The sequence below is a fragment of the Lotus japonicus genome, chromosome 5, assembly GCF_012489685.1.
Source record: "Lotus japonicus ecotype B-129 chromosome 5, LjGifu_v1.2".
In the NCBI taxonomy this organism is placed as follows: Eukaryota; Viridiplantae; Streptophyta; class Magnoliopsida; order Fabales; family Fabaceae; genus Lotus; species Lotus japonicus.
The window spans coordinates 53931507-53954591 of record NC_080045.1 but is presented as its reverse complement, the minus strand read 5'-3'; the positions used below and the strand labels follow the sequence as shown (position 1 = coordinate 53954591).

The window sequence follows — 23085 nt, the reverse complement described above, 5'->3', positions numbered from 1 at the left end:
GGTAAGGGATTACGTCTAGGAATTCCAACTGATAGATTCACCTAGGCTAGGGATAGTTAGGTGGATAGCTCTCGACATCGTAAGTGAAATGAACCTTTACATAAGTGTTTGTGTTCAAAGCAATCAAAGGATTATGTGAATGCATTTCTGAATACGTGTTCTTCTTTGTTATCTCTGTAAACCTTCTTTTACCGCTTTCTTTATATTGAAAATCACAAAAACAATTTATCAAACATCTTTGTATCCGCTCAGATCAATGTTTAACTGGTGGAACTAATGTTCACACAATCCCTGAGGACGATAAACCCGTATCTGCTTTACTATGATTGAATCATAAAGGTTTATCCAAAAGCAGTACAAACAACGAGGAAAAAACCTTTATCATGTTTCCGCCACAAAACCAATCTCCACAGATGATTCACCCGCAAAGCCAACCTATGATGGTGTTCCAACAACAAAACCAACATTCGCAGATGATTCGCCCGCAAAGCCAACCTATGTCGATGTTCCAACAACAAAACCCACATCCGCAAATGTATCAACCACAAAGCCAACATCCGCAGATGTGTCACCCTTAAAACCAACCTCCTCACACCGGTGGTAATGTTCAAAATCCTTCGTATCAAATGTTTCCACAATCGTTCTACCATCAAAACCAACCTCAGGGTCAAATGGGACCATATCCACCACAAATGTCTTATCCAAACAATCCACAATATTGCATGTATCCACCACAATACCAAGCACCTCCTACTGGTAGCAGCAGTAGTTCAAAAGTCTCAAGTACACAATGTGAGGCTATGCCCGATGAGCCTGAATTTTCTACTCAACGGGGTCTAGATGATATTGATCTTGAAGAATCCGGAAAGAAACGCACCAAATGGAGTGGTAAAGATAATATACTTCTTCTTCAATCATGGCTCAACGTTTCTACCGATCGGGTCGTGGGAAATGAGCAAAAGTCAGATTTGTTTTGGAATAAGATTCGAGCCCAATATGAGGAGTACCGCGACGATGCCTCTCCTTCGAGGACATGGTTATCCCTGAAATCTCATTTTAATAAATTGAATGCTGATCTTCAAAAATTTGTCGGTTGCCACACTAAAGCTGTCAATCATTGGAAAAGTGGACACTCAGATAAGGACATCATGGCTACGGCGCATCAATTATATCATGTAGATACGGGTAAAGATTTCAAACATGAGGATGAATGACTGTTGGTGAAGGATGAACCAAAGTGGAAGGGAACATTTATGACAACCAGTTCAACGAGGCAGAAGAAGTCAGGAGATGGGGTGTATGCAACATCGTCTGACCGGAGTGCATCAATCGAGGGCGACGAATATGAGGCCACACAACCAGCAACCCGCCCGTTGGGAAAAAAGAACCAGAAAAGGAAAGCCAAAGTAGGAGACACAGCTTCAAGTGATCTCGATTATGTTCCTAACTCCGAGATGATAGCCATCGGGAAAGCTAAACTGGGATTCCTGGCGAGTTTTGAGAAGCTTAAGACCGAAGAACTGGAGGTGAGAAAGGAAAAAAACAAACTTCATAAGGCGCGGTTATTGAAGGAATACAAATATATCCTTATGGAGGACACATCTGAAATGAACGAGGTGCAGTTAGCAACGCATCAGCGCCTAGTTGAATTCGCCATGAAAGAACTAGGAATGTCTTAATTCTTGTTGTTGTCTTTCTTAGCGTGTGCCAATGTTGTGATTTAGCATTTCTACTTATTGATTCTGCATTAGTGTTGTAATTTTAGCATTTCTACTTATGTGTATTGCATCAGTGTTGTAATTTTAGCATTTCTACTTATGTATTCTGCATTAATGTTGTAATTTCAGTATTCGAATTTTTCTTAATGTGTACTGCGTTTCTACTTATGTGTTCTATATAGTCGTTGGGGAATATAGTCGTTGGAGAATATAGCTGTTGGGGAATATAGCCGTTGGAGAATATAGCCGTTGTGGAATATAGCCGTTGGGGAATATAGCCGTTGGGGAATATAGCCGTTGTGGAATATAGCCGTTGGAGAATATAGCCGTTGTGGAATATAGCCGTTGGAGAATATAGCCGTTGTTGTTTCTCTTATTTATACATGTCATATTTCATTCATCTCAACATTCAAGAGGTTTTTTGTCCTCTCATATTGTCTTCCTCCTATCCAATTACACTGATAGTTTCTCATTGTGTCATAGAATGGATCCAAACAATATGGCCGACTTGGACATTTACGACGTTGTCATTGACGAACTTATCAATGACACGACTATAGAAGATATGATGCAGGAGGAGATGGAGTTTTATCAACGACGTGCCAACACCGTTAGGCCCAAGCGAACAAGAAAGGTGATAGAGAGAGATCGTGAAGCTGGGAACGAGCGGTTGTGGAATGACTACTTCTCCGAAAATCCTGTGTACACGGAAGAGCTTTTCCGACGAAGGTTTCGAATGCGAAAGCATGTGTTCCTCAGAATTGTAGGGGCCCTTGGGTCTCATGACCCGTACTTTTTAATGTCTGTCGATGCAGTTGGAAGACAAGGCCTGTCACCATTACAAAAGTGCACCGCCGCTATTCGTATGTTGGCGTACGGATCACCTGCTGACAGTGTTGACGAGTACGTTCGAATTGGTGAAAGTACTGCAATTGAGTGCTTAAAGAATTTTGTGGAAGGTGTGTGTGCAGTATTTGGTGAAACATACTTGAGGCGCCCGAACCAGGAAGACATTACCCGCTTACTTCAATGGGGCGAGTCTCGTGGATTTCCAGGTATGTTGGGTTCTATTGATTGTATGCATTGGGAATGGAAGAATTGTCCAGTTGCGTGGAAAGGTCAATTCACCCGAGGTGATCATGGAAAGCCCACAATCATGCTTGAAGTAGTGCCATCACAAGACTTGTGGATTTGGCATGCATTTTTTGGCATTGCAGGTTCTAACAATGACATTAATGTGCTAAATCAATCTCCGGTTTTTAATGAGGTTTTGAGTGGAAATGCTCCCATGGTGAACTTTAGCGTGAATGGAACAATGTATAACATGGGATACTATCTAGCAGACGGTATCTATCCCCCGTGAGCTACATTTGTGAAGACCATCCCAATGCCGCAAGGAGAAAAAAGGCAAAAATTTGCGAAAAGACAAGAAGGAGCAAGAAAGGACGTTGAACGTGCATTCGGCGTTCTCCAATCTCGGTTTGCAATAGTTCGTGGTCCATCACGCTTTTGGCATCCGAATGAGATGAAGTCAATAATGTATGCTTGCATCATATTGCACAACATGATTGTTGAAGATGAGCGCAACACGTACCGAGGTAATTTTGTTTATGATCAGGTCAATAATGACATATTGGATGCTGAAGTAGCAAGTGGTCCTATTCCCGCTTTTAGAAATATCTTGGAAAGAAGAGCACATCAAATTGATAGGTCAATTCATCACCAACTTCAAGCAGACTTGGTGGAGCATATTTGGCAGCTTCCTGAAAACGAGAATAATGAAAATTAACCTTCAAGTGTTATTATGTATTTCATTTCAAATGTATTGTTGCTTATTTTTCATTGTCATGTATTTTCTTTCGTCTTTATTTCTATCATTCAATAAAATTGTTTTTGCTATAAAAAACATAATGTACTTTTTTATTTTTGTTTAAAGTTAACATGCCGATATTTAAATTTAATTGTTTTAAATATTAAGTAAAATTAAATTTAAATTAAATTCGTATTAATTCTAATTAAATTATTTTTAAGTTGAAGTATTGATTTAGTATTAAATGTTAAATCTAAATTGAGTGAAAATAAATATTATTAATTTATGTTGTATGGTGGGACACGGGTGAGACCCTTCAAATAGTAATTTAAGAAACCATGGGTTGGAGCAAAATCTGCTTCAGTTTCTTAGGAGTTTCTTAAGTCTGATGTGGCAGTACGGGCCCACAGGAATAGTGCTGAAAAGTGCTGAATAGTGTGTTAAGAAACCAGATAAAAATTTTGGGGTTGGAGTTGCTCTTAGAGCATCTCCAATGCTAGTTCTTATTTGTTAGTTCTTAGCACTATTCATGTGGGCCCGTATTGCCACATGTGTTTAAGCAACTCTCAAGCAATTTTGCTCCAACCATGAGTTCTTAGTTCTGAGTTCTTAGTTCTTACCACTATTCATTTGGTCTCACCAACCACATTATTTATACTTTTTATATTCATAAAGTAATAAAACAAAACTCATAAAGTAATAAAGTAATTTGGATGAGAGAGAAATAACTAATATTTTAAGCTAAGAACTCAAAAAGCAAAACTCCTTATATAAGAACTGAGTTCTTATTTTTAAGAACTAAGGAGTCTATGTCAGCACCTCCAATGGTAAAGTTCTTATTTCTTAGTTCTTAACTCCAAAATAAGAAATAAGAATCTTGCATTGGAGATGCTCTTACACACTATATAAAGAATTATATATTCTCAACCATATTGGCGTACACCAGGAGTGTTTTCTCTTCTAGGTACCTTTGTATTCAACTAATTTTTTGTTTCATGCATTTTCACCTTTCTTTTTGAATTTCGTTGAGTTTTTTAAGTCTTATTCTCTTTGATGATTTCTTTGTCCCGCGGCAATCAGACTTGCTTTTACATAGGGTGTCTCTATTCTTCATTTCTTAATTTATGTTTTGAAATCTCACTCTTCATATTTGACTTACATTCTCAAAACATTTTTGTCCGATCATTCATTTTCTAGATATTTATGTTCATGTCACCTTCTAAGTCATTCATTTCCCTCTAAAACAAAAAACTCATTTCTTCGAAAACAAATCTGACCTATTAATTTTGAGGTTTTTTTACAAGAGGAAAACATTAATTTTGACCATATTCAATTAATTAATCCAATTTCTTCGAAAATTTTCTAGCCCATTAATTTTGAGGTTTATACTATTTATAATTGTATTCAATACATTAATATTTTTGTTTACTCCAAAATTTTCCATAAAAAGTGTAAAATATTTATTAACTCAAAATAAAAGTTTTTATTTTAAAGCTAGGAATTTTTTTTAACACTTCGAGCATAATTCTTTTATCTTAATCTTAATAATATATAAAGCTCATCCACCAAAGTGGGCCACATTGCTACATAATTTTCACATGTTTGCATTCTATTAGTTGTTACCACTGAATTTCCAAATAACATCGTTTGATTGGTCCACATATTTAATTTTCATTGATCGAATTTAATGAGTCAATAAATCAATAATTAAATAAATCAATAAATTAATCAATTAATAGTTGATACCTTATGATGCCTTTCATGTGGAATCAATTAATTTGATACCATTGGTTTGACTTTTTTATTGACAGAATAGTCAATCACGTTAATTGCTATTTATTTTCTAAATCTAATAGATATTTTTAATCTATTTTCGGATACATTTTTTATTTTAAAACATAATTATTTTAAATTTTGATTTTTTCGAATTTTTTCAATTTAATTCAATAGGTAACCTGTTTTAAATGTGTGTGTATATATATAGGTTTTTTATTCTTAATTAAACTTTTCAACATCTCATTAACTAAACAAAATAAACCATTTACTTTTCTTAATGCAGTCAACTTGAAATGTTTAGAAGATCATACTGATTAATGAAAAATTATTCAAATTTGAAATTAATTATTATTACTATTTAATGCAAAATTTCATAATAAAAAAATAAATTAAAAATTCCAAATTACTTATACGGTTCCAATAAAAATTTATTTCCATTTTTGAAAATTTTAAATTTGAAATGAAATATTAATATTCAATTTTTTTATCATTAATAAATAAATTCTCAAACTTTTACATTTAAAATATAAATTTCGTTTAATATTTAAATTTTTTACAATATAATTAATATTAGATTGGTTTTAAAATGGGTAAGATGAGCAAATAAATAAATAAATATTGATTTTAAATTAACAACCTCAATAATAGTTTTATTTTTATTTATTTTTTCAAAAACATTTTTTATATTCTAAGCAAAATCGGTATTTTTTTTATTTAAAGCATCATTATTTTTTGAAATCTGATTATTTCAAAACAAATAAAAATTTCCTATTTTAGATATCCAAAATTAATGAATAGACTTAATTACAATTTTCAAATTCAAATACAAAATTAAAAATCAGAATTCAATATTTATTTTAAATTTTAATATTTTCAAATCAAATGAATATATATATATATGTATATATGTTATCAATTTTTGTGCATCACTAATTATTTAATTTTCAATTTTCCAAATTTAAACAAATAAAAAATTATTTCCTAATTTAGACCCAAACCATTATTAACGAAAAATTAAAAATAATTTTTCTTTGAATTAAGTGCGAAATTGTGATAAATGCCAAAAATAGAAAATTTTGCTTAAATGCTCATAATTTCTGATTGCTACCTAAATGACACATATAAAATGTCAAAAAAGATACCATGTTTTATTCCAATTGTTGAATGACTTACTGCAAGTAATATTCTCATTGATTAAATGCTCATAATTGATACATTTTTTTCCAATTGGTGAAGTAAAAGTGTGATTGGTATATTATCATTTCTTTTTAAATTCAACGAAAATTGTTAGTAGCTATACAAGTCAATCGTTTGAGACTCATTAAAACCTCTCTAGGTAAAACTCATTGGGAAAAAAACCTAGAGTAGGAAAAAGAGTACATCAAACTATAAAGAGCAATTGAACAATACATCATGCCATACCATTAAATCCACCCAAAAAAATTGAACAAGAAAAAGCAAACAGCCTGTATTCAACCCCTTTTTATGTCACAAAATATCACCTAAAGTAACCAATGCCCCACATTCAAGCTCCCCATTCAAAGGCCAATTCAGAAACAAAATCCTTCCAAGCTATTCACGCATAGAATGCACCAAAACTACCAGCACAAAAACACTTAGCCACTGCCACTGCCAAACTTAAAGATTGATTTGATAGAACAATATAAAACTATAGACAAGAGTTGGGTTGCTTTTGGATGATTTTCAAGTTTTCATGAGGGTGTTGTTCTCATGGAGGTTTCAATATTAATAAAGTTCTTCTTTTTGCTGTCAAAAAAAAAAAACTATACAAGTCAATCACAATTAAATATAAACATAACCATTGATATTGTGTTTATTTAGAGCAAAATATTATCTTTTTTATTCATGTTGTTAGTGACTTCAGAGATAACACACTATGAATTCAAAATTCGAATCTATCCCCAGAATCAAAAGCTTGGAAGATAGTTGTGAGAATACTACGACTATGGAGGGTCCCTAACGCAAAGTAGCCTGATCGACCCGACTTTATCGACATGCTCCTCATGAATGCTAAGGTTTGTTTGAGAAAATTCATATTTATTTTGAAATTAAATATTTTGGTAATTAGATATGAATTTTAAACCAATATCGGGAATAAAAATTTTATTTACTAAATAGATAAAAATATTATTGTGCATCATTGATTTTTTTGAAATTTATACAAATTAAAAAATATTTTTATTTTAGACCCAAACCCTAACTAAATTTTTTACTATTTAGAATTGAAATTGATAACGAGTATGTTATTTACTACAGTTGTGATATGCATTGCGAATACAGTAAATTGATACCAAATTTGAAGAAACATAACTTCGTGAAAAATGAAAAATAGCTCAGATATGTTATTTATTATAGTTGTAAGGACAACGAAGATCAAACAAAAGAGCATGTGTACAAGGTAAAACAATATTATGATTGTCGTTATATTTCTCCGTGTGAGGCAGCTTGAAGAACATTTGCCTTTACCATATACAAACGATGACCGTCGGTGCAAAAACTATTTTTTTTTTCTTCCAAATGAATATTTGGTATATTATAATGATGATGAAGACGTTGGAGATGTTATTGAAAAGAGTGGTAAAAAATCCACAATGTTTATAGCTTGGTTTGCAGCTAATGAGAAATACCGGGACGAGCGGAATCGAACATAAGCTGAATTTTTCAGTAGATTTGTTTATCATAAAAAAGATAAAATCTGAAAACCAAGAAATAAAGGTTTTAAAATTGGCAGACTACAATATATCCATCCAGGCATCGAAGAATTATATTACATAAGAATCCTACTAATTATGCTAAAGAGTTGTACATTATATAGAAATATCATAACGGTGAAAGGAATAACATATGATACTTTTAAGGAAGCATGCGATCAATTGGGGTTGCTAACAGATGATAAAGAATATATATATGCAATTAAAGAAGTCTCTGATTTAGCTTCCGAACAACAAATGAGCAAACTCTTTGTAAGAATGTTAATGCTAAATTCAATCTCAAAACCTAATGATGTTTGTGACGTATGCTGACTTCTCTTATTAGAAGACATTCTACACCATAAAAGAAAAATATTTCATGATCCAGGTATGTAGATTTTCAAGTTATATTATTAAGATTTAAAATGTTGCCATAATAATATAATTATTTCTTGAGATTTAATATAAATGAAATTCAAAAGTTTAGAAAATCACTTGCGCGTGATAATTATGCAAAATGTGTGAACATCATTAGTTATATTCGATACAGTTAAAAAAAATTAGTGAATATTCCTTCTCGATTGTTGGACTACGAATCGTAAATGCTAATTTAAAAATTTTATGTGTCATTGAAATTGAGAAGTTGCTCCAAAGAAATGGTAGGTCATTAAATGATTACTCATCTTTGCCATCTCTAGAATATGATGAAGTCCTGCAATATGATAATAGATTTATTGTCGATGAACTAAACTATGACAAAGATGCATTAAAGGTACAATATGAAAAGTTGTTGTGTATGCTTACACCTTAGCAGAAGTCTGTATATGATAAGGTTGTCACATCTGTGTTGTCAAACTCAGGAGGCTTCTACTTTTTATATGGCTATGGTGGAACCTAAAAGACTTTTGTTTGGAGCACTTTATCTGCGTCACTTGAAAAAGTTTGGTTTCGAAACTCTTTGACGTTACACTCCGAGATTTAATGGGGTTGAAAAATGAAGACAACGTACATAAACCTTTTGGAGGAAAAATATTAATACTTGGAGATGATTTTAGTCAATATTACATGTAATAACTAGAGGAAGCAAACAGTAGGTTGTGGAAGCTACTGTAAATTCTTCATCATTGTGGAAGCATTTTAAAGTTATGAAATTGTCTAAGAACATGCGTCTAAGCACAGCTGAGACGGCTGATGAAGTAAAAGAAATCAAAGAGTTTGCAGATTGGATTCTTAAAATTGGAAATGACGATCATCCTGATTCCAGAGCATGAAAGTATGATGTTCAAATCTCGCCATATCTGCTCATCCCAATTAGTCCCGACCCATTAATGGAATTGATTAAATATACATATCCTGACCTTCCACGCAAAATGAAAGACCCGCAATTCTTTCAAGATAGAGCAATATTTGCGCCTACACTAGAGACTGTTGAAATGATAAACACTTACATGTTTGGCATGGTAGCTGCACCATAACATGAATATCTGAGCTCCGACTCTGCCTTTCGATCTGATGAGGATTCTGAAATTTGGGGTGAGTGGTTTTACCATAGAATTTTGAACGACACTAAAAGTTCAGGAATCCCTAACCACAAACTATTATTGAAAGTAGGTACTCCAATCATGCTTTTGAGAAATATAGACCAAGCAGCAGGTTTAAGCAATGGAACCAGGTTAATTGTGGATGAACTTGGTGAACGTGCTATTGGTGCAACTGTTATCACGGGAACACATGCTAATGATAAAGTACACATTTCAAGAAGGAACCAAGTCCATTCTAATTCCAAATCTCCAGTTAAATTCAGAAGAAGACAGTTTCCAATTGCAGTATGCTTTGCGATGACCATAAACAAAAGCAAGGACAAACACTATCTCAGGTTGGACTCTTCTTTCTGAGGTCCGTCTTCACTCATGGTCAGTTATATGTACCTCTCTCTGCAATGCGCTCAAGAAAGAGTCTTAGAATTTGTATACTGGATACAGAGATGACACTCGCGTTGGGTGGGGGCGGGGAGATCCTCCCCACTCCCCATCCCCGCATCCCTTCTCTGTCCCCATCCCCACTCTCTATCCCCGTGACGGGGTGAATTTTTACTACATCTTCCACCTCCCCACAGGTCCCACGGATCTCCATAGGGATCATTAAAAATAAAATAAAAAATACATAAATTTATACCTGGACCACAAATGTTTAAATATAAAAACCACATATTTTTTACCTCAATAACATCTTTATCTTCATTAGAAATATGTTGTTCAAACTGAAATTTTGAAGTACTGAATCAGCTACGTTTATGATCCTTTATATTTTTTCTTATTAGCTACTTGACTTTATTATCAAGGGTATTATTGAATTTTTACCTATGCACATGAGGCGGGGATCCTGCGGGGCGGGGAGGGTGATCCCCACCCCATCCCCAAATTCATCTCGGGGGGATTTCGTCCCCACGCCACCATCACGGGAAAAAATTCCCCAAGAATATAATGGGTCCTCAAATGGGGTAATCCCCACATGCAGGTGAAAATTGTCATCCCTAACTGGATGATTCAGGCAAACAATAGACCAGTACTGTAAATGTAGTGTTTAAGAAATTTTTTGAAATTGTTGATGTATACAACATAATTTCATTTTTCTCTTCATATATTATTATACGGTTGACTTATACACGATTGACTTATTTATTATTTAATTATATATGAAAACTAATTTATTTATTAAAAAAATATAACATAAAATTCCGTGCAACGCACGGGCTATCGCACTAGTATTTCAGAATCAAATTGAAATCTCTCTTCCATATCTAATTTCTTGATTTTTATATTATTATTAATTATCTTCAGATCAATTTATGTTTAAATTAAATTGATTTCAACTGTTGTAATTTTAGAATGAATCTTAACAGATATCTTTTAGCATGAATTTAACTCAAATCTTTGTTACTTTGGCTTCAAGTAACCTTCACATTAGTTACTCCCTAAACTATATATTACGAGCGAACAACAACTTGTTCACTCTCACTCACATACTCACTCACACTCCTAATTTTCTTTCAATATCATTCAACTCTCTCATCCATTTCATTTGCTACCTCTTTCTCTTCGATCATCATGAGGAACAAGAAAGAACTATGGAAACTGGTGAACAGCATCACCAACCGGGAGACACTTCACAAGTTCTCTTCCAAACCCTTCAAGCCTGGCTTTCTTGATATGGTATTATCAGAGGATTCACAGCATGCAGCACAGTTTTACAGTGAAGAAGAATTGACTCAGATCAAGAAACTGAAATCACGGGTTGGATTGGGAGGAGAAACTTCAAAGACTACTACAGAGAAAAAACAGAATCAGAGGGTGATCACAGAAACTGATGGAGAAATGCATTCACATTCACATTCACAGGTTGAAGCGACAAAGGCAAAGAATAATCACACTCAGAGGGTGACTAAAAAAAGGCGCAGAATTCCAATGCTTCTTGATGATGATGAAGAGGATGAAGCACCACCCAAACCTGCCAAGAAAAAATCAAGAAAGAAGATTGCTTCAGAGAATGTGCAAGAGTTGCCTGTAGAAACCAGGAACAGGATTGCAGAGCTTAATGGTACCAATACTCAATTTCTCATGAGCAAGAAACTCTACGGCACTGATGTAAAGGCGAACAACAATCGTCTATCACTACCAGAAAACAGCATCAAGTGTAAGTTCCTCACTGAAGCAGAAAAAGGATGCACTGCTGAATCGGTTGGTATGGATGTGACTGTGTTGGACCCAAGCCTGAGAGAATTTTCTTTGGTCTTGAAGAAGTGGAAGATGAACAGTGTGTTTGTCTACAATTTGATCAAGAATTGGAACAAGGTTGTATCTGATAATGAGCTCCAAGAAGACCATGAACTCCAAATTTGGTCTTTTAGGGTCAATACCAAACTCTACTTTGTACTGAACAAAATCTGAAATGTTGGATTAGGAAATTTCAATTGTCGAATATTGTTTTTTATTAATACAGTTCTTTATTTGTTTTCAGTTGTTATATACTTGTCTTTTTTATTAATCCAACTAACACTCTTTCTGCAATGCGGCTAGCTCATGTGTTTCCATTATACACGATGTTGCATTTAAGTGTTGAGTTATTTATTTTTACTAATAATAATTTATACATATTTCTAATGATCATATAGATTGTTCACTATCATTCATGTGTTATTGTTCACTATTGCTCAATTTCTCAACATTACTCTCACTGATATCATCTCAAGACTATGAGATGTTAGACCTCAAATACATATGGGTGCTTGTTTCAATCAACAGGTAAATTCTTGGCATCACAGAGAATGAAAAAGCCAGGAAAGTCCTAAAATTGAGATGCACCTCCAAGTTAAGGATCCAGAAGCAGGAGTTTTTTGAACTTTCTGAGCAGTCAGTGCTGTCAAATTTTTACTGGGGGATTGAAAGCATTGAAACTGCAATTCAATCACAACAGCAAGAGGAAAAATCCTTACTGCTAACAAGATCAGAGCAAATGCTTCAGGTTCCTGCAATGCTTTGATGAGGAAGAGGTTACAGCCACAATTCCAAATAGCTACTTGGTGTGCTGCTCCTACTTTTACTCTCTGTGGTTAGGAAGGTGCAAGGAGATGAATGGCAAGCAGCCCTTCATTTTCTACAAGCAGTATTGGTCTCCCCAAAGGTTGTTTCGACAGAATTTGCATCAGAGTTTTGTGAAAGTCTTTTCACCCAAAAAGCAGGAAAACAAAGGTAGTAGAACACTGGAAGCTGTTTGTGATTTATCTTCTGAGGATGAAACCAGTGAAGCAATTAGGGAGGTTGCAAGGAGGTACAAGGAATGTCTTGTGTATTACCAGGTCATGCTTTATGGAGAGACTCCATGGTGGCGCAGTTATTGCAGCAACCAACAATCAGTTACTTATATGTAAGATTTATTCTTGCTGTTTGTTCAACACAAATTCACATTAAAAACAATACTTGATAACAGCAACCTCATGTGTTTTGAACTGAAGTTGAATAGTTTAAGGAAGAAACTAGAAACTAGAATCTCAAAATGCAGTGTTCTTTTCTCTGACATAAAAAGTTAAGTGGATTGAGGCGTTTTAGTGAAATTCAAGTTTCTATAGGTATGGACTTGTAGCCCATGAGGTTCCACAGGACTTCAATCCTTTAAGCTTTTAAGAGCTAGACTGTTTCTAATGATACTACTCAAGAACTCCTGTCAAATGGTGAGGTTTGAAGAGGACGGGGGGGAGGGGGGGATTGCAGCTAATTTTGGTTATTGTTGATTGAAATATTTTGCATGTTTCATACACAATGCTAACAAACATGCATGATATAGAAATGTTTCATTTCAATCCATAGTTGTTTTTCTAATAATTAATGATTAAATCCTAATAAGAGGAGAACATAAAGATTTTATTGCTAAGAAATACATAAGCACTTTTTGTTGAAGCCAAAGCATTATGGTATCATCTAAAAATGACTTACTAATATGGAGTTATGGATAGGGATACTAAATACCAACAGTGTATCTTCCACTGCAGTTCAACATGTACAAAGATTCAAAAACTGCAATACGGTAAGCTTTGCTCTTATTTATTTCTCTTACTAGCATAGCTAATTCATTTCACTCGAACGCTCCCAATTTTTACAATATACAATAGGCCACGTAGAGTGTTAGTTCATATATATGTCCACAATTTCTCTTTTCCCTCCTTTTTTTTCCCTGAATTTTATGATTTGAATATCCACTATGAGAAGGTTCAGTCACTTGATCTTCAAGATGTGATGCATACAATCGGACAAGAGTCAAAAAGTTTCATGGATATTGCTGAATATGAAGGTCAAGAGAAAGCCCTCAAACAATTGAGTTCAGTTCAGTGTCATTTCAAAAAGCAATAAACAATTTCAGACCAAATATGCCTCAAGGATTCTAAAACAGCAGCATCAGTGGATTCATGCTATGGCGATTTCAGAGACAAAAGGGACCTGGTACCTACTCAAAAGATCTCTTGTTGACATAACTCCTTCCAAATATTTGTCTTCTTATCAATTTTTGATCCTATAAGCAATACAAGTTTATAGGACTGTGAAAGTGAATGCTAACTCATCTCTGTTCTTACTCAGGAAAAAGTGGATGACAGAAAATTTCACATCAGAACCACAATAACAAAAGCAGATGATCTACAACCTGAAACATATGACTGGTTAGGCCTACAAACAAAGCCTTAACACCTGAATTTTGTTTGTTTTTTCCAACTTCATCTCATATCTAAGCCTGCAGTAGGTAGCTCAACGCTATAATTTTTTTTTTCTTGTAAAAGTGAATGTGAATGTTAAAAATTATAGCTCAATGTTAAAGTGAATGTGACTATAATTTTTTTTTTCTTTTTTTATATATCATTTTGTTGCACATTTTATATATGAGCAAATTTTAAAGGTTCAAGGTTCAAACCGTGCTTTCTTCTTTTTGCTATAATATTTTCACATTTTGAATTTAGGTGTGAAAATTTTAAACAATCAAATATATTTGTATCTATCCCACCCGACGATGCCATGTTATTATTGCATCATACAAGTTTAAAATGAATTAAAACGACGTCTTATCTACTTTCGTATAAAAAATTGAAATTCAACAATTTTAGAATATAACACTATATTTAGCTTAAACACTATACAAATGTGATAAATTCCTCGCACAAAACTAATCATCAAGAGAAATGCTTGTAAGAATAAAAAATTGAAAAAACAAAATTTCAAAGATTGTTAACCTAACCTATAATAAGTTTCCAATATTCATTTATATGATTTTTATGACTATATGTGTATTACTCATAAAAAAATTAGTTTTTTATTAACTTTTATTTCGATCCTTGGAAATTTTCCTCCAAGGTCCGCTAATGGCAGTGGCGAAGAGCCGAAGAGGGAAGGGGAACATGTGTGCAGTCTGAAAAGAGAGAATGAAGTAAGGTGGGTGCCATATCTCGATTTAGTGATTTGTCACTTAAAATGTTTGACTATGACAAAACATGGACACGTAAGCACCAAATAATCATTTGTCATTGGTTTTGAATTCGATCATACATGTAATGAACCTGTAACGTATTGAACACTTGAAATTACATGCACCGTCAGATTTCATCAAAATTAACGAAGAACGGTGTTAATCGTTTTACATGACGTGGTCGGGTCGGATAGACACAAATATATATTTGATTGGTGGCATTATGCCCTATCTCTTTTTTGTGTAGTATAGTAGCAATCCATTGAGTTTCAAATTCCCGCCAACACAACACACAGACACAGACACAGGTGCGTGCGTGCGTGAAACCCTAATCCGATGGCACCCAAATCTGCCACCGCCGTCTCGCCCTTCCTGAAACCCGGTACCGCGGTGGAAGTCTGTTCCGAAGACGACGGTTTCCGCGGCTCCTGGTTCACCGGCAAGATCGTCCGCCGTCTCGCCAATAACAAGGTCTCGGTGGAGTATGATAGCCTGACTGAGGACGACGAAGGCACCAAGCCCTTGAAAGAAACCCTGCACATTCGCCAGCTCCGGCCACTCCCCTTGCCGGAGACTCAACATGAGTTCAAATTCGGCGACGAGGTGGACGCTTACCACAACGACGGGTGGTGGGAGGGTCATATAACTGAGGAATTAGGGAATGGTAGGTTCGCTGTGTATTTCAGAGTCTCCAAGGAGCGGATCGAGTTTCCGAAAGAGGAGCTGAGGACTCACCGTGAATGGATTGATGACCATTGGGATCCGCCGTTCGAATTGCCGAAGCAGGAGGAGCAGGTATGCTTCTGTGTTGATTTTAGTTGAATTTTGTTATGATTTGTTGAATTAGGAGGATTTTAGGGTTAAATTGTATGGCTTAGGATGTTGCTGATTGTAAATTTGTAATGCTGTTAATTAATTTAATAGGTGAATGAATCGAACAAGGTGTTGTTGACACCGAATGCGAAGTCTGAGGAAGCTGTGAACAAGGTGTTGTTGACACCGAAAGCGAAGTCTGTGGAAGCTGTGAACAAGGTGTTGTTGACACCAAATGTGGAGTCTGAGGAAGCTGTGAACAAGGTGTTGTTGACACCAAATGTGGAGTCTGAGGAAGCTGTGAAGCTGAAGAAGAAGGAGGAGTTGTTTTGCGTGGGGGCGTTGGTTGAGGTTAGCAGTGACGAAGAGGGTTTCCAAGGGGCTTGGTTTTCTGCCACCATTGTCGAGGTTATGGAACAGGAGAAGTTCCTGGTTGAGTACCATAACCTGACTGATGACGATGGCCAACTTCTGAGAGAGGAGATTGATTCCCTGCACATAAGGCCTCCTCCTCCGCCAGAAAATGGTGTTGTTGCTCAATTTAGTCGTCTTGACGAAGTTGATGCTCTGCACAATGACGGCTGGTGGGTCGGTGTGATTTCTAAGGTTCTTGGTGACTCCAAGTATATAGTTTACTTCAGGGGCACCAATGAAGAATTGGAGTTTCAGCAATCCGAGTTGAGGGTGCATCAGGACTTCATTGGTGGCAAATGGGTTATGGCTAAGGTATATGACTGCATTGGTTTTTAGTTTTCGAGTAAGCACATTTGAACTTCCCCTTAATAACTAGTCTTTATTTACATAGCAACATATATAGTCAAAATAGTCCCCTAATTGGGATTGGCTTCAAGCATTCAATCCTCTTCTTGTAATCTACTATTTAGTTTAAATTTTTGTTACTGAACCCCAGCTATCAAGGCAGTTCAAACAACGATTTCTGAAACGAGTTACATTTTTCTTCAAAGAATTGAATTTGAGTCTTGACAGTTTGTGAATCTCTAACCTTCAATTCTTGTCCTGTCTGTTTTGTTGACTTGATTGTGAGTGACTGTACGGCGTGGCTGTGCGTGGAAAATTGACCCTAACGCTCAAGTCTTTCTTTGAGAGAGTTTGAGTGATCTTAAAGGAAGTGAAGGGGAAAAACTTGAAACTAACTTAGCTTAGTAGGATCATGGGAGAGTGGAGGTGCCTCATTATATATTTGGGAAATCATGCTCTGATCATCCATATTTGATTGGTTGAAGTAGGAGTTCACCGCTTCTCACAATTGAGATCAATGTTTTGCTTCAGTGAACTAGATTAGAGGCTTGACAGTCCGTACTTCGTTAGCCTTCAAAACCTCAATTCCTCCATTATATGGTATGATTACTTTATATTTAGGAGTGCATAAATGTGGATTTGCAAAAGAGGCTCTCTCACTTAAGTCATTCTTTAAGGAAGTGTTAGCAATCTTAATAGAAGTGAAAAAAAAATGACTGGAGTGCACTTACATAGACATGCATGGAGAGAAATGTGGTTGGTATAATTGTTGAACTTAGTGGGAATGTGGGATCATGGAGAGTGTCTTAGAATTCGAGTTAGGTCTAACTTTAGGCTAAAAGCTAGCTTAGAAGTGATGGTTGAGCTACCATTTATAAAGACTTATTTGGCCAAGAAAGTGATAAGTATAGACCCTTAGTCAAGAAGGTCTATGTTAGGAGAAAGAGGGGAGGAGCAGGGGATAATAACCCTGTAACTGACTCTAACTGACTTCATGGGGGGTTAGGATTCTGTTAGTCTGTTAGTCCCTTGTAACTGACAACTACCTACTATAAAGGGTAGTTAGCAGGGTAGTTAGAATCACTTCTGAGTTGTTAGGAAGAGTGGAGAGTCTGGTCTCTCGAATAACCAGTGGGTTCTTCTGTAGTTTGTGAGTTTCTTCTGAATCTTCTTGGATTCAGTGTGAGTTTCAATACAATTCTTCTCAGTTTTCTTCAGAGTTTATCAGAAAGTCAGTGTGAAAGGATAGAGATTGAAGAAATTTGGAGGTACAAAAGAAAGTGAGTGTGAACGAATTGTAATTGAATAAATACTTCGGTGCCATATTCACCCTCATTCTCATTGTGAATTGAGATCATGGGGTCAGGGGAGTTCACTTAAAGTACAGGGTAAACCATAGAAGAAACAAGTCGAGTGAAAGCATAAACTTGTGCAGACTGGAAAATATCAGTCTAGCGAGCCATGCTTTCTATTTGAAAGTCACAATTGAAACTAATAAGTATGTCAAAATAGAAGTTTAGATTGGGATGCTTGTGGGTGTGGTATCAACGGTAGTGTTATGTAATGTTTAAGTAACATCAATCAAATTATAACATGCTTAATTGCACTTTCAGCTTTTCTTGATTTTGATTCCCAACTTCTTTGTACCATAAAAATTGCATTAATTTCAAACTAAATGGATCCAAAGTTTAATTAAGTCATTACAATATTGCACACTAGTAGTTGTTTGGCATTTGTTCATGTTGTTATTGGCAACTTATTAACATTGTTGATCAGTATTTGATGTTGACTTGATGGACAAGGCTCTTAAAAAATATTGTGTTGTGATTTTAATTCATTAATATTTAAAAACAAATAAACTTTTACTTGCTTGTTTTATATTAACTCGTCACACAAGATTCTCTTCCTTTATATGTGAGAGTATATTGTAAAGACAGCTTCTAGTCTATTAAGTGCAGTACTGAGCCGGTTACAAGTTTTAACTGATTCAGTTATTGACTCAGCTAGATAACTTAGATTCACTGGGGTATAAACCTTGTATCTCTACAGTTTCTCACGTAATGGAAATTACACATTTCACTCCGTCTTCTGTTTTCTCTTTCCTTCTCTTTCTCTAACTCTATCAATATGACATTCTCTTTAAACCTTGTAATCTCGACTCTTAAGCATGCAAAAATATTTTGTTTTGAAGATAGTAATCTGGAAATCATTATTGGTTTCAGGTTGTTCAGGCGCGTTGAAGTTGCGAACGCCAAAGATAGCAAGAGAAAGAAGAAGAAACTCTGTTTTGGTCTAGCTAGTTGCCACGGTTGTGAATAATTGCAAAGAGAATAGAACTCCTGTATAGTTTAAAACTTGAACTCATCTTTGCTATGCTAATGGTCATTGTAGGTTGCAGATCAAGTATAGCTTAGCATTTTTAAGGCTGGACCTTGATTTTAGTTTCATTACATCATGCTATGGAATTGCAACTTGTGCTTTTAGCTATGCGAGTAGTATTTCATTTTGTTTGGTTTTTTACTGGAAATCCCCACATACGGAAGTGTGTGTTTAACCCTCAAACCGATGATGATGGAGATAAAGCCCTCCTTGGAATAGTGACTTCGAATTCAGGTCCTTGACATTGCAGGTACAGTTTACGTGAGTTTTTCCCATTTGCCAATGTGACTTTGAATGAGAAAGCAAGGGCTTTTGTACCCAAATGGTATATTTATTTTGGAAATTACAGCTTTTGGGTATTTTTTTTTATTTACCAAATTAGTATAAATCGTCACTGTCAGTGGCGATTCTATTTTTTTTTTTTTTACTTTTTTAAAGAATCGTCAATGCTATTGGTGTTTTTTTTTTTTCGTTTTTTAAATAAATCGACAACCATGTTGGCGTTTTCTTTTCTTTTCTTTTTTAAAATTTTTTTCTTAAAATCGCCAAAACAGTTAGCGTTTTCTTATTGTTCCTTTTATTTATTTTTTTCTTAAAATCGCCAACTGGGTTGGCGTTTTCTACCTTTTGTTTTTTCTTCCAATATTTTTCAAATCGCCAATCATGTTGGCTTTTTATTTTATATTTTTTTAATATATTAAGACCCTATAAATATGCGCCTTCATAAGCATATTGTTACACAACAAATACATACAAATGTTTGGATTGAACACTTGAGCTCCTTCTGTTTACTAGAAGATTTCTTGAGTTGTTTCTTAAATTTCCAAGGTAAAATTGTGACTTTTGTTTATACATAGTTGTCTTAGCTTTACTCTAATTCTCATTTATATTTATAAAAATATTCATATGGTCTTTTAAAATTGATTAAATATCATTCTAATTACTATTTTTAAAAAAAATAAAAAGTAGAAAAAGCCAACTTTGTTGGCGATTTTAAGAAAGATAAAATAAAATAAAAAATAAGAAAACGCCAACTGTGTTGGTGATTTTAAGGGAAAAAAAAATTTTAAAAAAGAAAAGAAAACTCCATCATGGTTGGCGATTTATTTAAAAAACGAAAAAAACAAAAACAAAAACGCCAATAGCATTGGCGATTCTTTAAAAAAGTAAAAAAAAAAATAGAATCGCCACTGACAGTGGCGATTTATACTAGTTTGGTAAATTAAAAAAAAAAGTACTTCAAAACTGTAATTTCCAAAATAAACTTATACCATTTGGGTACAAAAGCCGAAAGCAAAACAGGGAAAACACATTTTCTCACAGAAGAAAAGAGTAGGATTGGATGAAAAGACTTCCAAATCCAATCCCAATTGAAATACAAACTGGCCCGTTATCCGCATGAACATTTCTTTGAAGGTTCTAGACTTCTAGTAATAGGCCCTTTTGAAGATTTTACTGCAAATTCCATGATGCACTTGCAATGTGAATGAATTTTACATAGCGTCCAATTACATTTCAGTATTTCACCGTCTCACATTTTTGTTTTTTTATAATTTCATTATGAAGTTGCAAGATGATATTACACTTCTGAGTATTTACACTTTTAGTGTATAATGAGTAAATAACTAAACTATATCTTATTATCTGTTGTATTAAAACTTTCAGTTGATATTGATTTTGTTAATAAATAATTGTTTATTTTCACCAAAAAATTAATTAAAGACAGTTCTCGAATTATAACACTTTAAAAACATAAGAAATTCAGAAATCAAACATTAGCCATAGTATAAATTAAAATATTTATTATTAAATGTATTAATTTGCTTATGTATTTTATTTAGATGTGATTATAGGTGATTTTACATGCGGACAACTAAAGACTGGTCAATTTCAATAAGTAACTATTCCATTTCAACATGGTTTAAATTAAGACCCAACTATTCATGATTTGTTGCTTACTGGTTTAGTTTGTCAACTGCAAAAATATGCAGGGATTTAGAGGCCTAGGATTCTTTTCTTCTTCATGTTGCATCTCAATATGAGGAAGAGGAAACTAAGTTTTAAAACCTTTCATTTCATTTTTTAAAATACAAATGGTTAGATTGTAAATTATAAATGAAAACATGATAAATCAAGGTAAAAGCTATGAAATCCCTTTATTTTTACTGCATTTTTTAGATAAGCACAAGAGAAATTTCCCTAAAAAAATGGAATATTGGATATCATATTCAATCTTTTGGTGGAATTAATTTCTTTTATTCAGGAGCATTGTAAATTATATAGCTCCATTACAAGGTTCTTGATCTGGAATAATACACACCAAAGTGAAAAAAAATTAGAATGAAGTGAATAAAAAAAATTCAGACAGAATCCAATTTATTCATAAACTGCTGAAGGAAATAGCGATCCCCAATTCAGTAATTATAATTTTTATTTGGACCATAATCTAATTTATTCATTTTCAAATAAACGATAACCATTTTATATATTTTAATCTAAAGTAAAGCCATCCATCAGATTCAGAGCAGCAGAATCACTGAGTACATAAAATGGAAATCATTCTTCAATTACTTGTAAAGCCAGAATCAATTCTAAGCAGAAGCTTCAGCACTTGTCAGTACCTTCTTAGTGTCAGAATTGATTCCGAAGAAAAATAAGAAAAAGATATAGCTAGCTAGCAGTAGAGCAAGGAATGGAAATAATAACAACTTCACTTATTAGATTAATACTCATGATTCATATTTCAGACCTCTTTAACTTGAACAGCACCAGCAGCAGCACCAACAGCTTCCTTCACATGTTTATTTTCTTCCTCCTTAACCACCCCGGTAACCGGCTTCTCCTCTTTAATCTCGAAAGCGGAGACCGGAAATGTCCTGTAAAGCCCAGCAGGAGTCTGAAATGTGATCTTTCCGGTAGGAGGATTATCCACATAGATGTCATTGAGTGTGATCCAAACCAAAAGCTCCTTGGTCTTCACACCGGTGAGCTTCTTGATCTTCCCAACCTCAACATAGGCAGTGACCTCAGTAGCATAAGAAACCAGCTTGCCAATCTTCTCAAACTTGTGAGTGTTGCTTTTCTTCTGCTTCAGCCACACGAAACCGCTTTCACGGTGGTAACCGCATTCCTCTATGTCTTTCAATGGAAGAAGGCCATTGGGGAGGGCTATTTCCTTCAGCAGTTCCTTGGATTTCTCTTGGCAGAGAAGGTCTCCATGGTAGATCTCTGATTTGGCTCTGATCTCATTGGTGATGACCACAGACATCTTGGTTTCTGTTGTTATGTTCTTCTGTTTCTGAATTCTGATATTGAATGAGCTCAGTGAGTTAGTTTGATTGTGAATGGTCATGGTATGAAAGGTGGGGTTGATTTATAGTTATGAGTGTTTGGCATTGCCCTTCTTTCTGCCACAAACTTCAACAACTGCCACTGACCTTCATAATGTGCCATTAATTTGTAAGATATTGCAATTAAAGGAGAGGATATGAAAACATGTTTCTTAATTATGATACTCTTTGTAATCAAATGTGTCTATCTACATTTACTTTTGCCATCAATAAAAAATGGTCGCAATGGTTAAAAGTGATTGCTTGAATTTGTAGGTAAAAAGTTGATGCTTGACTAAACTATTAGTCTTCACCATATTGGAGTTAGAATTGCGATAAAAATTTAGAAAGTCATTGAATTATTGTTTGGAGCAGGTCTAAATTTGTCTCACTAGCTCCATTTCTTGTTGTCCTTGCTACATCAGATTTTAACATTTTTAGAGGGTAATTATTGGCGTTCGGTTTTGGTGCTTTTATTTTTAGGGTAAAGATAAGCATTTCATTCATTAGAATAGGAGTTCATAACATCCATAACATTTGTTTATAAGAATATGACTGATATCATGAGGGTATCCCTCAAGCCATACATGTGATGAAAAGAAAAGCTTTTTTTTTACCAATGCAGTAGCAACCTGTTGCAGCTTCTTGCTGTGAAGACCAATAAGAAAGAAGAAAAATTATGGGGTCGTTTGATTTATTAAGGTAGAAATATTTTCTCTATTATTGTTGGAAGTATAATATAAAATCATTAATGTGACATTTATCTAACAACTTAAGTTTTTAAG

General features: G+C 34.6%; 3 protein-coding genes across 4 annotated transcripts; 2 read left to right on the top strand and 1 right to left on the bottom strand.

Moving 5' to 3' along the window:
* Positions 1-2128: 2128 nt before the first annotated feature.
* On the top strand, positions 2129-3586 carry LOC130718659 (uncharacterized). Its single transcript, XM_057569282.1, has 2 exons — positions 2129-2773; positions 2936-3586. The coding sequence occupies exons 1-2, from the start codon at positions 2203-2205 to the stop codon at positions 3079-3081; spliced, it is 717 nt and encodes a 238-aa protein (XP_057425265.1). The 5' UTR covers positions 2129-2202; the 3' UTR covers positions 3082-3586.
* An 11663-nt stretch (positions 3587-15249) lies between these two features.
* On the top strand, positions 15250-19098 carry LOC130720680 (protein AGENET DOMAIN (AGD)-CONTAINING P1). Of its 2 annotated transcripts, none has more exons than XM_057571359.1 (3): positions 15250-15815; positions 15945-16559; positions 18815-19098. In XM_057571359.1, exons 1-3 carry the CDS (start codon positions 15357-15359, stop codon positions 18830-18832), a joined length of 1092 nt encoding a protein of 363 aa, XP_057427342.1. In that variant the 5' UTR covers positions 15250-15356; the 3' UTR covers positions 18833-19098. The 2 variants fall into 2 exon arrangements, with proteins under 2 accessions (XP_057427342.1, XP_057427341.1); XM_057571358.1 differs by having other exon boundaries at positions 15945-16590.
* Positions 19099-21512: 2414 nt separating this feature from the next.
* LOC130720299 (uncharacterized) lies at positions 21513-22332 on the bottom strand. Its single transcript, XM_057570927.1, has one exon. It carries the CDS (start codon positions 22321-22323, stop codon positions 21715-21717), a length of 609 nt encoding a protein of 202 aa, XP_057426910.1. The 5' UTR covers positions 22324-22332; the 3' UTR covers positions 21513-21714.
* Between the last annotated feature and the right edge of the window lie 753 nt (positions 22333-23085).